Here is a 16,168-nt window from a genome sequence, read left to right as displayed (position 1 = left end):
AGTTGTGGCTCAGGTCTGGCATCGCTGTGGCTGTGGCCAGCAGCTGCAGCTTCAATTCAACCCCTAGCCCGAGAACGTCCATATGCTGCAGGTGTGGCTGGCAAAAAGGGGAAATAAAAGGCTTCTTATATGAGGTATCACTTGAGATTGGCTTTAAAGGGTGGATTCATAGGAATTCAATAAGCAGAGGAGGGTAACTGAAAAGCAAACAATACCTAACAGGATGTCCCATCATGGCTCAGTGATTAAGGAACCAGCTAGTATCTACGAGGATGTGGGTTTGATCCCTGGCCTCGATCAGTGGGTTAAGGATCCAGCATTGCCATGAGCTGTGGCGTACGTCGCACACGCGGTTTGGATCCCATGTTGCTGTGGCCCTGGCATAGGCCGGCAGCTACAGCTCCGATTTGACCCCTAGCCTGGGAAGCTCCACATGCTAAGGGTGTAGCCCTAAAAAAAGACACAAAACAAAAAAAGCAAAAAAGAAAACAACACCTAACAAAGGCTTAGAAGTATGACAGGAACAAGGAAGTTAAGAAACATAATAATCTAATGGGATTCATATGGAGAACCTGGAGTTTGTAGGGATTGGCAGGCAGCGGGGATGAACTCAGGTGGATATTGGAAGTAAAGGCTCTAAGTGGCATATTTGTACATGTTCACTCAACTTTGTAGAAGTGGGGGCGGGGGTTCGAATCAGAAACAGTAGAATGAGTTTTATTAGGACTCTGAGCTTCAAATTGAGACTAACGAAGAAACATTGTTGGGTTTTTGGTCTGGGAAGGACATGATCAGATTTAGGTTCTAAAACACTCATTATCTTTTGGGTGTAAAGAAGAGATTTCTTGAAGGATTGAGAGGACCAGGCAAAAAATCTAAAGGCAGGGATGCTAATCATGAGGTTTGTGTAATCATCTGGGCAAGAGGTGTAGACCGGAGCTGAAGGAATATGCAGGAGGTGCAAGGGGGAAAAATGATAGAGATTCATTAGAATTGACTGGGATAGAATTTGCAGGGCTTGGTGATAGCCTGGAGGGGAGGGATGATGGATAACTAAATCTAGCCAATGGGAACGCTTCCCAGAAGACACACTGGTTCTGCTTGGCCAGAGTTTAGTCACATGCTATACCTAGGCACACTGGAGGCTGGGAAAGGTAGTCTTTTATTCTGGGCAGCCACATGGTCCGTTGAAAATAGGTGTGCATCTATAAAAGGGCAGAATAGCCATTTCTACCATCCATACCTACTGTACTATTTTAGTCAATTTTTTAAACATTTCACTCCCTAAGACTTCAAATTCCTCAAAGCCAGGACCAGTTTTTACTACTGTTTCTTTTTTCTTTTTCTTTTTGCTTTTTAGGGGCCATACCAGCAAGTGGACGTTCCCAGGCTAGGGGGCAAATCAGAGCTACAGCTGCTGGCCTACACCACAGGCACAGCATTGCAGGATCTGAGCCGCATCTATGACCTACACCACAACGCCGGATCCTTAACCCACTGAGCAAGGCCAGGGATCGAACCTGCCACCTCATGGTTCCCAGTCAGAATCGTTTCCGCTGCACCGCAACAGGAGCTCCTTTACTGCTGTTTCTGTTGTACCCAATAGTGCCAGACACACAGGAGATAATCAGTACGTTTGAAATGAAACAATTTTGCTGCTGCTTAGACAAATTTCATGCTCTTTTCCCGTTCGAGGGTGACTTCAGCTGATTCCTGCACCTTTTGCATGCTCACATCTATTCCCATTAAATTCTGGACATTCCTTCCTTCATGGATCAGCTCACAATATTGATCATAAAGCAGTCACTACTAAGAAGGTGGACAATTGTTATTTTCATTATAAAAAAGTGAGTACCTACATTTGGGTGGGTGGGAGGCACAGCACTCACAGCGTCTGAAAGTTCTGGCAGGGACTCCAGCAGCTATAGAAACAACAGCAGATCCTTAACCCACCGTGCCACATGGGAACTCCACTTAACCTTTTTAAAAATTGAAATTTTTCTAGAACTGGCAACCATGTGCAGGATACATTTTAAAAAATAAAGCAGAAGTCAAGGTGAGATATAATCTTGGTGATTTCTCCAGTGTCCAGATATATAATCAGAAAAGTGGAAAGACTGAAAAAAATGGAAACGATAGGAAACAGGCAGATTAACTGGAAATGGACTAAGCGACAGGAAGGAATAAACAGTGACTTTGAAGCTAGGAAACTAGGAGAATTGAGGAGCATGGGCAGAAATAGAAGAAGCTCAGAGCTGGGTTGTGTGTGAGAAGATGGGAGTTAGAGGGTAATTTTGTGGCAAAGAGGTGGCAAAGCTAACCCTTATACAATACTGAATGTCTATCCTTTCCCAGAAAATAAACCTGTCTAAGTGACCATTCTGAAAAAAAGTATCAATGAGTTAACAATTGGAGAATTTTTACAAAGTGAAATGAAAGCATTTATATACTCTAATTCAAAGTAATAAAGGTTCATACTCCATTTAGATTCAAACTATACACAATCTATTGCTCCTATAGAGGGCTTTTTTTTTTTCTTTTGGCTGTGCCTGTGGCATGCCTAAGTTCTCAGGCCAGGGATCACCAAAGCTGTAACTGGTTCCACAGCAGTGACAATGCTGGACCCTCAACCCTGGAACTCAGGAACATTTATTTAAATGTTAGTAGTAAACAAAATTGAGGGAATTTTTCATCTTGGAATGGATGTTCAAGTTCAAATTTATGCGGTCAAGGTCACAGCAGGAAATGGGGACATCTGAAAGCAGTGGAAGCACAATTCAGATTTTGTTTAGGTTTTAGGAAGACAGATACTTGAGAAAAAGACTTCTACATGCACAAGAACCCAAACTCTAAACTCTAAATTTACCTCATGCATGGAGCAAGTCAGATCCTACTTTGAGAAATGTAAGTTTGGATGCAAGGAGTTAAATGGGCTAACAAACAATTGCTTTGATTGTCTCTCTCTCTCTCTCTTTTTTTAATACCCATGCAGCTTATTTTAAAAAGACTTATGATGGTATTGACCGGTCATTTAAATTTTTCACAAAATAATTGAAACTGTTATATATGAAGACACAATGCATTTCCTTCCTAATTTTTTTTTTTTAAAGCCAAATGTGGAAATTCCTGGGCCAGGAATCAAACCCTAGCTATTACAGTGACAACACTGAATCCTTAACTTCTAGGCTGCCAGGGAACTCCTCCTCCTCCCTGAACTTCCGGGAATAGCTAGAGATGTTCAAGTCCAAATATAATCCTCTCCCCCAAAGTCCATATTTAGTGGTAATGGTTTCTAGAACTTCTTTGAATTTCACCAGAGGTTAAACATTATGACTTCCTCAACTCCAATATTTATGGACAATGTTTTTCTTTACTGATAGATGTTTGAAAGAATAAACTGGAACTAATTCTCATATTAATTTTTTTCATCTTCCATGTGTGCATATTACAAAGGTCAACAAAATATTTTAATAAGGAAACAAGTAACTGGCACTTCTAGGGGTACTGGGTATTAAGTCTTTTTTTTTTTTTTTTCCTTCTTTTAGGACCTCACCCGTGGCACATGGAAGTTCCCAGGCTAGGTAGGGGTTGAATTGGAGCTGTAGCCCCCAGCCTACACCACAACCACAGCAAAGTGAGATCTGAGCCACATCTGCAACCTACACCACAGCTCACGGTAATGCAGGATCCTTAACCCATTGAGCGAGGCCAGGGATCGGACTCGCATCCTCATGGATACTAGGCAGATTCTTTTCCACTGCAGCCACAATGGGAACTATCGCATATTGAATCTTGTAGCGGATAATTGAGAAAGCGTATTATTGTGAAGAAGAAGGGGTCAAGGAAAGCTAGAAGAAACGGAGCGCCACAGGGCTTACAAACAAGTGAGGTGAGACAGATGGCCAAAGAGGTCATTTCAATAGGGTACCTATTCAATAGAGGTACTGTGTTGTAGTACCCAGAGGATGGACACTACTGGACCAGAAACAGTGGCCACCGTCAGAAGACCCCGCCCACCTCCCCATGCCTGAGACAAAGAAAGGGATGCTAGGTCCTCACTCACATTCAGAAATGCAGGAGGAGTTGCCACTGTGGCAGAGCAGAAAGGAACCCGACTGGTATCCATGAAGACACGGGTTCTATTCCTGGCCTTGCTCAATGGGTCAAGGACTCCATGTTGGGGTGAGCTGTGGTGTAAGGCATAGACTCGGCTCAGATCCCGTGGGTTGCTGGGGTATAGGCAAGAAGCTGTAGCTCTGATTTGACTCCTAGCCTGGGAACTTCCATATGCCGTGAGTGCAGCCCTGAAAAACAAAAACAAGACAAAACAAAACAAAACAAAAAGGGAGGAGATGCCACCCATTGAAGGGAAGCTATGGTTGTTCTTACTTTGAAAGCACCATGTAACTGCCCTTTTCTATATTCCCCAGAGGCACCTGGAGCTCAGCTGAAAAATTCTGAACACTTTTTTGGGGGAGAAGTGATCCCTGATAATCTGATTCAAAATTCTACATCCTTTATTTAAGAAAATGCACCTGCCCACCTATTTCCAGGATTTCCAAGGCCTCTGGAAGACCATTCATTCATGGACCCAACTCTGCGGCCTCCCGTTTGGAATTTTTAGTCTTGGATTTCCTTAACTGTATTCTCTCACCCAGAGTCTCTTCACACTCTGCCCCATAATCTCTCCCAATCACCAGGAAAACTGGAAAAAAAAAATCCCAATGCCCAGGCCTCACCCTGTTCTGAATAAATCAGAATTCTGGGATGGGACCCAGCATTAAGATATACGCTTTACGTTCTTCAGGTGATTTTAAAGCGCAACCAAGTCTGAGAACCAACACCCCGGACTCTTTACCGTACGCAGTTAATCTAAATGCTTTATTTTTGTTGGCTGTCTTTACTCACTGCACCAGAAACGATAGAGAGGCGTGTGTCGCAGAAATAATTTACTGAGAATCATCTTAGAAAAAAGTAAATTTGGGTCAGCGGTGCGCATACCTTTGCAACGTTTTCCCTGGGTCAATAAGCAGCTGCAATTTCTTTAGCGAACGCCAAGGGGCATCCTCTCCCTCCTCGCTCCTCCTGGAACGCCTTCCCGTTTCCGACCGCACAAAGAGCCCGGCCTCCTTCGGGATGACATCACAAAGGGCCAATACCCCGCCCCTTCGGCGCCACCACGTGTGTCCCCGCGCCCGGCGGCCACCCGACTCAGTCCCTCGCCGGCCGGTCTGGGCAGCGGAGGAGGGTGGTTGGCAGCGGCTGGAGGCTTCGCTATGGGAAGTTGTTCCTTCGCTCTCTCGCGCCCAGCTCTCCTCCCTGGTTCTCCGCAGCCGTTGTCGGAGGAGAGCACGGGGAGGCGCGGGGTGCAGCCGCGGCTGCTTCTCCCCGCCCGGGCTGCCGCGCAGCTGGGCAGGTGCTGAGCGCCCCCGGAGCCTCCCTCGCCGCTTCCTTCTGTGCCCGGCAGTCCCGCTGCCGCAGTGCACATGGGGTGTTGGAGGTAGATGGGCCCCCGGCTCGGGAGGCGGCGGTGGATGCGGCGCTGGGCAGAAGCAGCAGCCGATTCCAGCTGCCGGGGGGCCACGCACCCCGGGCGCCCTGCGAGCCCCGGGCTCAGCCATGGGGACCTCCACGAGCAGCAGCACCGCCCTGGCCTCCTGCAGCCGCATCGCCAGAACCACGATGATCGCGGGCTCTCTTTTCCTGGTGAGCATTTGTGGCGCGGGGAAGCCGGGGGCGGCGGTCGAGCCGGAGCCGAAGGCGCCGGGCTCCGGGAGCGGGGCGGGTCCCCTGGCCGCGACTGCTGGGGGCCGGGGTCAGGCCAGCCGGGTGGTGAGGTTGGCAAGCAAGGGAGGGCTACGCAGCGGAGAGCTCCGATCGGGTCATGTAGGGGAGGCACAGGGTTCGGCCGGGACTCCGGAATGAAGGAGAATTGTTTTCCCTGCAGTCTGGCCGCCTGGGAGAGGCGCTGGAGGTGGCCACCGGGCTTCCTGCGCATATTAGGGCTTCTCTCCCTCCTTGGCTCTTCCAGTGCCATCATCGCCTCCACACACTCCTACAGCCGCGGGCCTCTGCCCCGTCCTCGTGGTGTGGGGCTGGGGCCGCAGGGTGGGCGGCGAGGTTGGCGGTGGCCGCCGCTTTGTTGCAGCTGCAATGTCATGTCGGGATGCTACCGCAGTGGAGAGCGCGGGACCCGTGCGTGCCGGCCGCCCAGACCGCCGGGTGCCGACGCGCCTCGCCTGCCCAGAGGGCGCCAAGCCTCCTCCCCCATCTCTCTTCCTCGGCTGGGTGGGTCTCGGTTTCTGCACACCCCGAAAAAAACAACCCTGAGACCCACTCTCAGGCGCCTCCAAAGCGCCGGCTCCCAGCCAGCCAGCCAGCGCGCTGGCGCTGGAATGGGGGGAGGGGGGGAGGGCTCTACATAAAGGAAGCTGAATTTCCCCCCGTCTTTCCTCTCTCTCCCATACCTGTGCCCTGGCAGGTGAACCTGCAGGGCGCGGCAGCTTCTTCAGCACCCAGGCTGCGTTGGGCTCTAGGGCATGCCCTATAGCTTTTCCTCTCCATCACTTATCTGGTCCAAGCGTGAAAAGCACCCTTGACCCAAAACTTATCCCCAACTTCCCCAGATCCCTTCCCTTTCTCTCCAGATGTTAGAGGGGGATGGAATGAGTTAGGTGGAAGAAAATTTACTTGAGATCAAATCCATGAGCCACCATAAGCTTTCCGTGTCTACCTTTTTGTCTCCGATGGAGTCTCTTAGCTAAAAACCAAACAAAAACAAAATACAAAAGCCTGTTTTCACGGCAGGGCTGTGTCAGGGAAAGGCAGGCTCGCTGTCTCCTTCCCCCCAAACAGCTTAATGCCTGGCCAGCCAAGATCTCCTAGATCCCAGGGCATCGCAGTTGCCATGGCCTGGGAATTCATCCTACACTCTGGTTCCCTGTGTGAGAGTATGTTTTAAGGGGGAAGAGAGAAACTAAAGAAAAGTTTGGTGCTGTTAGCATTTGTAATGAGGCAAGTCTCTGTCTCCTTCCAAGACTGTTTTCTGCCCATTTTTATAGTCATGGCAAAGGCAAGATTTGTGTCCTTGAAACAAGGGAGGTGAATGATGAGCCATAGGGAAGAAGGGTCCCTTCAAGAGGTGAATCTGAATTGATAGCCTTGGTGTGGAAAGGAAGCCGTTTAGGTCCAGGAGAGCACTGATTGTAGTCTCAGCGGAGTTAGGTCCATCCTTGTCAGCCTTAGATCTGCTACCCTTCCCACCACAAGCCTAGCCAATCCCTCCAACACATCTGATTACCGTGCTCCCCACAAAGCCCACTCCTAGATTAAAACTTAAATCATTGCAATGTTTGATTGAGTTTACATTTCTGCATGAGATGGTTGCTTAAAATAAGGTCTTCATGTAAGCAAAGTGTAGGAGATACAGCCCAGCTCCTTTTGTCAATTGACCTAAACATTGTACTTGCAATTGACTTGCAACTGAAGACTTGAGAATTTAAGTTTGGCCGACTTTAAAAAGAAAATGTACAATGGCCTTTAGAAGCAATCGTGAGGTGTTAACTAAAATAAGAATCTATTCTCCTGCTAATTATAATAGAAAGGTTCCACTTCAATTCCTGGAATGGCCTGGAGTTGACCCCTTCGTGATGACAGGAAACTGAGAAGGTGGATCAGGGGTCACCAGGGTGAGCAGGCAACGTCTTTTATTTTTCCCAGTTCTGCTCTGCCATCTTCTGTCCTCAGCAAAGGCATTGTTTATGTATAAAATGATGATCTCATGATACTGTTATAAGGAGTCTTTATTCGATGGGGTTTCTTGGCCATGTGAATGACAGACACCAGGTACTATGGCCCAGGTAGAGGTGGCAGCATGCTCAGAACAGTACTGGAGCCAGTGGGGAGGCAGTGACCTACCCATATATTGCAGTTAGCCCGAAAAATTAGAAACCCAACAAAATGTCCTGTTTATGATGGCTTTGGTTACCCCTCTTTCACATACCTCCTTTTCCATGGGACAATATTTGTTACTATCATTGTTTTTCACACTCTTTTTCTTTTCCTCTTTCCTTTCTTTCTTCTTCTTCTTATTTTTTTTTTTTTCTTTTTCTTTTGCTGCACCCACGGTATATGGAAGTTCCTGGGCCAGAGATGGAATCCGAGCTGCAGCTGTGGCAACGCCGGATCTTTAACCCACTGTACTGAGCCAGGGATCGAACCCACGCTTAGCAGTGACCAAAGACACGGCAGAGACAGTATCGGATCCTTATCCCACTGTGCCACAGCAGGAGCTCTGACCCTCTTTTCCTTGTGGTGACAAGCTAACTGAAAATGAACTTACTATTCGCTTTAAAAAAACTTTGAGATGATCGATGATGTCTATTACATCTAATATGATTATTACTGTTGTATGTGTCAGGTGCTTTATACAGAGGCTCTTCTTTACTCCTAACATCTCTGTGAAGCAGGTGGGATGATATTTTCCAGGTGAGAAAAATGGAGGCTGCAAAACCTTCATTGATTGTCTCGGGTCACCCAGCTCCCAAGTGGTGACAGCCCTGGGGTTGGGACCCAGCACCGCCTGGCTCCCTTGCTCCTGGGCCCCTCTGTGGGTTTCACAACTCCAGATGGTGATGATGAAATATAACAACAGAGAAGGCTCACCAGGGGAGTTGAGGCCGATGGTTTTGTTTGTTGCAGAACATTGATGAGAATTATGCGAATGCCTTTGGAAAAAAGCGTTCTTGCTGCTTGCAGTTCTGTTTCTTATGCACGGAGGCGTCTGCATGATATTAGAAAGTAAACCACACACTGATAGGCAAAATATTGTGTGTTCCAGGGCAAAAGTCTGGAGAGCAGATACATGAGACCTTGGGGTTTGTGCCAATGTTCAGGAAAGCCCTAGAAGGGCTTGCCTAGTGTGACACGACACACGCAGAGATGTCTCTTGCCCTCAGGGAGCTTGCTTTAATTGGACAGATAGAAAATGGGTAGTGGGGCAGTCAGAAGAAAAGGGAGCCATAATGGATAAGGAAATGCCTGAAGTTTTAGAATCCACTAATCTGCACGTATTATAAATTCCAGAGAGATGGGCATTTGCTGTAAGGACCTTCAGCTGTGTGCTCGCCTAGAAAGTCCCAAGTATGGGTGTTTGTCACTGTCATTGAGACTAGATGCCTGGCTTCGTGTCATCTCCTGACCCTTGCTTATCAAAGTTAATTTTCTTAGTATCTAGGCATTTGACTTTGGCTATGCAACTAGGTAGACGTGGAATGGCTGGTTGGGGCCGAAGTCCCAAATGGACTTGGTGACTAGTTCAAGGAGAACTTTGAATTAGAGCTGATGTTATAGACACAGGATTTTCTCCTTTCTCTATACCTTAACTCTGCAATCCTAGAATGTGAAAGCTGGAAGGGAACACTGGAGGGAATAAAACAGCCTAGACTGGGGAAGTGAATTATTTTTTTTCATCTTGACAAACCAACTTTGAGCACTTACTCTGAGAGGGGCCTGGTCCTAGGTGGTGGGAACCTAGAGATGAATTAGGATGTGGAACTTGTCCTTCAAGTACCATTTGTATGGCGTATAAAACGACTATGGCTATCAGTAGTGTTGGTGGAGTTTCATGTGCTCAGAAAGACATCAGTGGATGAATGTACTAAACATAATACACAAAATGTGAGCGGGGTTAAAAATCTTTAAACGACTGAAAGTAATTTGGGCTTTTGGTCTGAAGGTCAGAAGAAGAAAAATCTTCCTGGTCTCAGAGTAACATCCATTAGCTTCAGCAGGGAAAGTGACTTTTAATCAGAAGGCAGGCTTTCTCACTTGCCCCATGAATCTCCCATCCCTACACTCGAAAGGAATAGAATGGAGTTAAACTTTCTCATCTGATCTAAAGGCATATGGCTGGAATCTGCCTCCTTTCAGAATGGTCCAGTTCAAAGCAAAGGCACAAACCTACAGTGTAACGAAAATACACAAGCACACCAAATCAGCAAGGAAAAAAAAGGCCTTGTCATGGAATATTTCCTACCTTAAGTTGAGAAGGTACCCAAGACTAAACAGGCATAGATCCACCAATTGGCTAACTTACATATTTTAGAGTGGTTAAATTAGGACAAAGTTTTTCCAGCTGGATGTGGTCAGCGCAGTTCATGCTGTATTTTCCAGCAGTTTGCAGAAGGTCTCTTTCTCCATTTCGGTGGGCATGGGCTCTGGGGCTGGTCCCAGCGCATGCTCCGTGTACTGTCTGCTTATAGATCCCCAATGTGGAGACATCACATTCCAACCTGACCCTTGGCTCCACCTGTGAGGATGAGAGCGAAAGTCTCTTTGCAGACTCTGCAGACCAGTTGCAAATTAGTTGTGTACTCAGCTGGCCCTTTATGAAGCCTGTAAACTATAATTGGCTTAAGTAAACTTTATTACTTTGTGTGTGTGGGTGTGTGTGTGTGTGTGAGAGAGAGAGAGAGAGAGGGAGAGAGGGAGAGAGAGAAAGAAAGAGAGATAGGAAATGGTCAGATGCATCATCAGACTATTCAGGGGCCAGTGTGACTTTTCTTTTGGTCAGCTGCAGTGTCTAATTTCCAGTAAGCACTAACTCTCTGCTGGCCCTCTTCCCCCAAGCAGGCCTGGCAAATTCCGGTGATGCCAGGTCACCAGCAGCTTCCTGGAAAACTCAGGTGCTTCCCTCCAGTGACAAGAGCCTTGCCTTTGGGCATTTGCCTGCTGACCACTTGGAGCAGATGCTGTCTGGACCATCAGGCACAGATATGTCTGTTTGACAGAATGAAAACTGAAGCTGTAATAGGAATCAACCCGGTCCCCAGAATGAATCCTCGGTCCCCAAACTGAACCCTCGTTTAGCGTCACAGGACTTTGGGCTTTGTTGTTTGCTGGCATAGCAGCCGCTAAGCTTTGATTCTTTAGGAATGGAGTGAGATGGTGCATAAGTACTGGCCTCGCCTCAGGGCTTGTATTTGTCAAATACCAAAAAGTAAACAGGCATCCAAAACTGGCTTGTATGCTGCCACCTGGCTTCTCTACGCCCACCCGCTCTGTCCCATTTCCAGCCTGAGGCCAGGAGAAAGGGAGCCGGGCAGAAGTTACACGTAGGGAGGAACCTGGCAGATGTCAGTGAGTGTCTGCTGATCACTCACTGTGGCTGTAGGGACATGGGGCTCCTAGATGTTTAAGCTGTTGATTCAAAGTGGCAACCTCACTCTTCTTGAGGGACGCCGGAGGTCGCCGGGAATCGTCTGTTTTCCTGGATTCTGGCCGTCTGGAATTTTTCCACATGTCAGCACCCTGGCCTTGTGGAAATGACAGATGCCTGCCTTGGTGGAAAAGATACGCTCAGAAAGGGTCCTCAGGTGGGTGTGGGATCGCGCAGGGCGTGGGTATGTGAGCCGGAATCTAGCCCGTCTTCTCTTCAGACTCTCTGAGAAATTGGTCTAGGGCTTTGTTCTGAAAACCAACGCAAAATTAAAAAAAAAAAAAAGTGGAGAGGGGGCGTCATAAGGGAAGTCACCACAGGGCTCATCTGACCGTGATGGACTTTTGTGTCAGCCCTTTTGCCCGCCCAGGACTGCTTGGTGGCTCCGTCGATTGGAACCATCTGCAAATCTTGTTTTGGGAGAAGGAGCATGAGTTTGATGGATTTGGGAGAGAGGAGAGGAGTCAGTCCCTGAGTCCTGGAATCAAATGAGAGCAGCTTTGGCTTCAGGAGGGCGTTGGCCCTGACACCCCAGAAGGGATGAATATTAATGACTCAGTGTTAATCACTGATGCTGATATTGGTAAGCTCCTATTTATTGAGCAGGTGCCAGCGACGTTGTGTTCAATACCTTCTACAAACGATCGCAGCAAACTTTCAAGTTCATGAAGTGGGAACATGAGCTTCATTTGACAGATAAGGAAAGGAGGGCTAGGCGTGGTTATGGTCAAATAATTGGCAACGACCAGAGAGAGGATTCAAATCTAGTTCTGTCTGGCATTGTACACAGCTCTTTCTGCCAAGATGTTTAGGGGATGGGTAACCTTAACATAGTGGAATTTTGTTTCCCTTTAAGGGAATAATTTTACCTGAGAGTCAAACATTCTCTTTCCATCAGGTGAGCGGTTCTGCTTATGATGGCTCTTGGATGTTTAGCCGAAAGGGCTGATTATAAAGTAAGAGCAACCTCTGTGTGTGTGTGTGTGTGTGTGTGTGTGTGTGTGTGTGTGTGTGTGTGTGGATAGAAAGGGCAGGGCATGGAGCCACTGGCCAGCATTTTCCTATGGCCTGATTCTGACGGGCTGTGGTGCCACGGTTAAGATGGAAAGATACTCTCATGAATTGAAAAGTTATAAATGGGGAATGGATGCCTTGCTTTCCTATGACTTGGGTCATTTTGAAAAATATTTGCTTAGTGAGTAACAGCATGACATGGGTTCTGCTTAGCAATGTAGTTTCAACTCGTCCTGAGAACCTGAGGAGCCTTTTGGGATTTACCTTGCTGCCAGCCTGATTATTTGTCTAGGATTAGTGCATGGGTTTGCATCATCTATTATTAGTATTTTCTTTGTGAACTTGTCATGTCAGGTCTCCGAGATTTGCACGGCCTCGTCTGTGATGTGTTTGTGTGGTTTAATCACACTTATGGTCCTTTTCAACATATCGCTTCATAAGGTGTAAATGCTGAGTAGTCTAAAGAACGGCAAAGGGTGAGAAGAAATGTTATCAGTGGTTCTGGAAAAGAAGTAGCCTTCTGCTTTCCCAGCGAACCCTTTTGAGATAAGACCATTATCTGGTATCATCCTAGGTCTGGCCAAGTCAGCGTAGCCAGGATTAGGAAAGGCAGAAGCATGTAATGGAAGATAAGAGGAGAAAAAGAACGTATGTGTATGTATAGGTGGGTCGCTTTGCTGTACAGGAGAAATTGACAACAACATTGTAAATCAACTCTAATTTTAAAAATTAAAAAAAAAGAAAGAGAGAGGCAGAAGGGCAGGGATGGGAGAAAAGATTCAAAGGCAAACGGTGACAGGTTCCCTGAATAATCTAACTGGTCATTCATCACTCCTCATTCTTCTTCCAAAAGCTCAGGGCTCCTCGCTCTTCTTTGGTTGAAATCTTGGGTACCTCATCCAGAAGAACTACCAAATCACACAGGGTTTGGATGTGTTTCCGTCCTCCGAGGGAATGCTCAGGGCCAATGTAATTCCATTTCAGCTTCTTTTTTTTTTTTTTTTTGTCTTTTCTAGGGCCACACTTGTGGCATATGGAGGTTCCCAGGCTAGGGGTCTAATCGGAGCTGTAGCCGCGGGCCTTCATCAGAGCCACAGCGACGCCAGATCTGAGTCGCATCTGCAACCTACACCACAGCTCACAGCAGCGAGGGATCCTTAACCCACTGATCGAAGCCAGGGATCAAACCCACGACCTCATGGTTCCTAGTCAGGTTTGTTTCTGCTGCGCCACAACGGGAACTTCCATTTCAGCTTCTTTCACATGACCACGTGCTATTCATCTTGCTGTTTCTGGATCAATGTCCTGACACCTAGTAGTTAGGCAATACATGATTGCTGAATAAATTCCAGAAGGAGTTTGCTCTAAACTAACTGTTCATTCATTCTAGACAAGTTGGAGGCAGTGGGGGCTTGGGCTACCTCTCAAAATGAAACCTAAACACCTCTGACTTGGACCCAGCCTGAACCCAGATCGGGACTTGAACCCACAGTTTTTTCAAGTTAGACTCCCTCACCTGGTGTCTGGATTTACTGAGGTTCCGGTTGTTTGTGTTCCAGTGCAGAAGGAATTCAGCAAAAGACAAAGTGGTAGGCTAGAAATAGATTTATTAAGATAGGATGTTTGTGAGGGAAACCCGAGGGCAGGCAAGGAGGCTCTGCCCCGAGGATGAGGTGGGCTACTTTGTTAGAGTCCAAGGAAAGGGGGTGAGAGGGAAAGACCACCTTCGGAGCTGTAGCCATCGGCCTACACCAGAGCCGCAGCAACGTGGGATCCAAGCCTCGTCTGCAACCTACACCACAGCTCACGGCAATGCCAGATCCTTAACCCACTGAGCAAGGCCAGGGATCGAACCCGCAACCTCACGGTTCCTAGTTGGATTCATTAACCACTGAGCCACGATGGGAAATCCCAGGGTCTCTGACTTTGGAATGTCGTCTTTTCCCTAAGTTCCTGTCCTTGGTCCTAAGAATCATTATCTTGCTGAACTTGAAAGCTGACTTCCTTTTTCACTTAATGACTTGAGGCATAGCTCATGCCTTTTCTTAATGGTTTTATTGTTAAGCAAGCCGGCTCTGTTCCAGACATTATGAGAGCTTTCTTGAGCAATCATTGACATACAGCGGTCTCCCAAAGTTCCCTAGGTGTCCCTCTCTCTCTGTGGTCCCCTGTTGGGACTTCTACAACTACCTGTGTAACTATCTTACTCCATCCCCATGCAAAACTTGGAGCTACACCTCAAGGGTGTTGGAGTTACTAACAGAGAACATTTTAAACTTAATGTACCTGGCAGACTCGAAGAATGTAGTGCATATGGAATTCTCTTTATAGTTCCTCCCAATTCATTCTTGTTCTTTGATGATATACACTTATGTATAGTTAAAACTAATAGGTGCGTACTTGCTTGTGCTCTGCCTTTCTTTATGTAGCTATTTTCTGTGATCTTACAGAGATATCGTTTTATTTTTCCTTCATTTTATAAATATTTATGGTGCTTCTGTTAAAAGTCAGGCATTGCTAGACTCGGTGTATGATAATAAAAGGCTACTAATATCCTTCTGTTTGGGAGTTCATAAAAGACATAAGGGTTGGTGTTGAAGGACTAGACTTCTTCTTCTTCTTTGGTCTTTTTAGGGCCGCACCCACAGCATATGGATGTTCCCAGGCTAGTGGTCGAATCAGAGCTGTAGCTGCTGGTCTATACCACGGCCACAGCAATGCCAGATCCAAGCCGCATCTGTGACTTACATCACAGCTCATGGCAATGCCAGGGATCGAACCTGCATTTGCGAATGCTAGTCAGATTGATTTCCACTGAGCCACCACAGGAACTCCAGGACTAGCCTTCTTAAAGAGCAGAAGGAAGATAATGCCAGCAAAAGAGAGCAGCATGTGGAAGGGCCCAGGAGTAGGAAAGAACCTCCATGTCCAGAGCTTGAAAAGAAGGCCACTGTGGTTGGTGCTCAGCGCATAGGAGCAGAGGGAGCATGAATTGAGGTTGAAGAGGTAGGAAGGGGCCAGACAGTACAAGACCTTTAAAGAGGTGAGTATGTCATGGTGTTACTCAGATTGCAGTGGGAAGCAGGATAATGTGGCTTTAATTAGTTTTTTTTTTTTTTTTTTTTTTTTTTGAGGATCACTGTGGCGGTTCTGTGGAGAATGGCTCATAAAAGGGAAGCATAGATGCAGAAGGCCAGTTGGAATCTTTTACCATAGTGCGGGGGAGAGATGATGGTTCTGGGATGGTGGTAGTACCAAATGGTGGCTTACCAGATAGATTTGCAAGATTCTTTTGGAGAAAGTGTGCTGATGATGAGATACAAGGGGGCAAGTAGGGTGAAAGGAAAGCAGTCATGGAGCTTGACTCCCTGGTTCTTAAGTCTTTGATGGTCTGATTCCTTTGAAGGGGAGGCTGGGGAAGGAGTGGGTTGGGGAACCCAAGTTTGGATATGAGTTTGAGGTGCTGTGGTTCAGTTCAGTTCCGCCTTTGTGCCTGCCACAAATTTGCACCTCTTAGAACGCTCAGAACTCTGCCTGCAGTTGTGATACCTCCAAGATTTACTAGGTCGACCCTGGTCAGCTATGTAAAAAGCTATGTACCCCTCTAATATGGCTAATTGTACACATATTTTCCCTCTCTCTCTCTCTCTATCTTTTTTTTTTTTTTTTTTTTTTTTTTTGTCTTTTTACAGCCGCACCTGCAGCATGTGGAAGTTCCCAGGCTAGGGGTCGAATCAAAGCTACAGCTGCCGGCCTACACCAAAGTCACAGCAAAGCAGGATCCGAGCCACATCTGTGACCTACACCACAGCTCATGGCAATGCCAGATCCTTAACCCAGTGAGCAAGGCCGGGGATCGAACCTGAATCCTCAAGGATCCTAGTCAGGTTCGTTACCACTGAGCCATGCTGGAAACGGGCCTTTTTTAAAAGCCCA

At 47.1% G+C, this 16,168-nt stretch overlaps 1 protein-coding gene across 6 annotated transcripts in view; it reads left to right on the top strand.

Annotated features, from left to right (window-relative positions):
• The first annotated feature begins 5,183 nt into the window (after nucleotides 1–5,183).
• Nucleotides 5,184–16,168, top strand: part of TNFRSF21 (TNF receptor superfamily member 21) — a 99,851-nt gene continuing 88,866 nt past the window's right edge. For all 6 annotated transcript variants that reach the window (XR_014810249.1, XR_014810250.1, XR_014810248.1 and 3 more), the window contains exon 1: nucleotides 5,184–5,706. Coding sequence is in view for 2 of the 6 variants with exons in the window: in XM_003128430.5 (XP_003128478.4) it covers nucleotides 5,620–5,706 (87 nt within the window). In the remaining 4 variants the exon portion in view is untranslated. The remainder of the gene's footprint in view (nucleotides 5,707–16,168) is intronic.

This window comes from Sus scrofa, chromosome 7 (assembly GCF_054392235.1).
Source record: "Sus scrofa isolate SSC_HxYL_T2T_F1_AM1 chromosome 7, Sscrofa_HxYL_maternal_Yorkshire_Landrace_v2.0, whole genome shotgun sequence".
Lineage (NCBI taxonomy): Eukaryota > Metazoa > Chordata > Mammalia > Artiodactyla > Suidae > Sus > Sus scrofa.
Note: the sequence above shows the minus strand (reverse complement) of the source record. Positions and strands in the feature narration are given on the sequence as shown.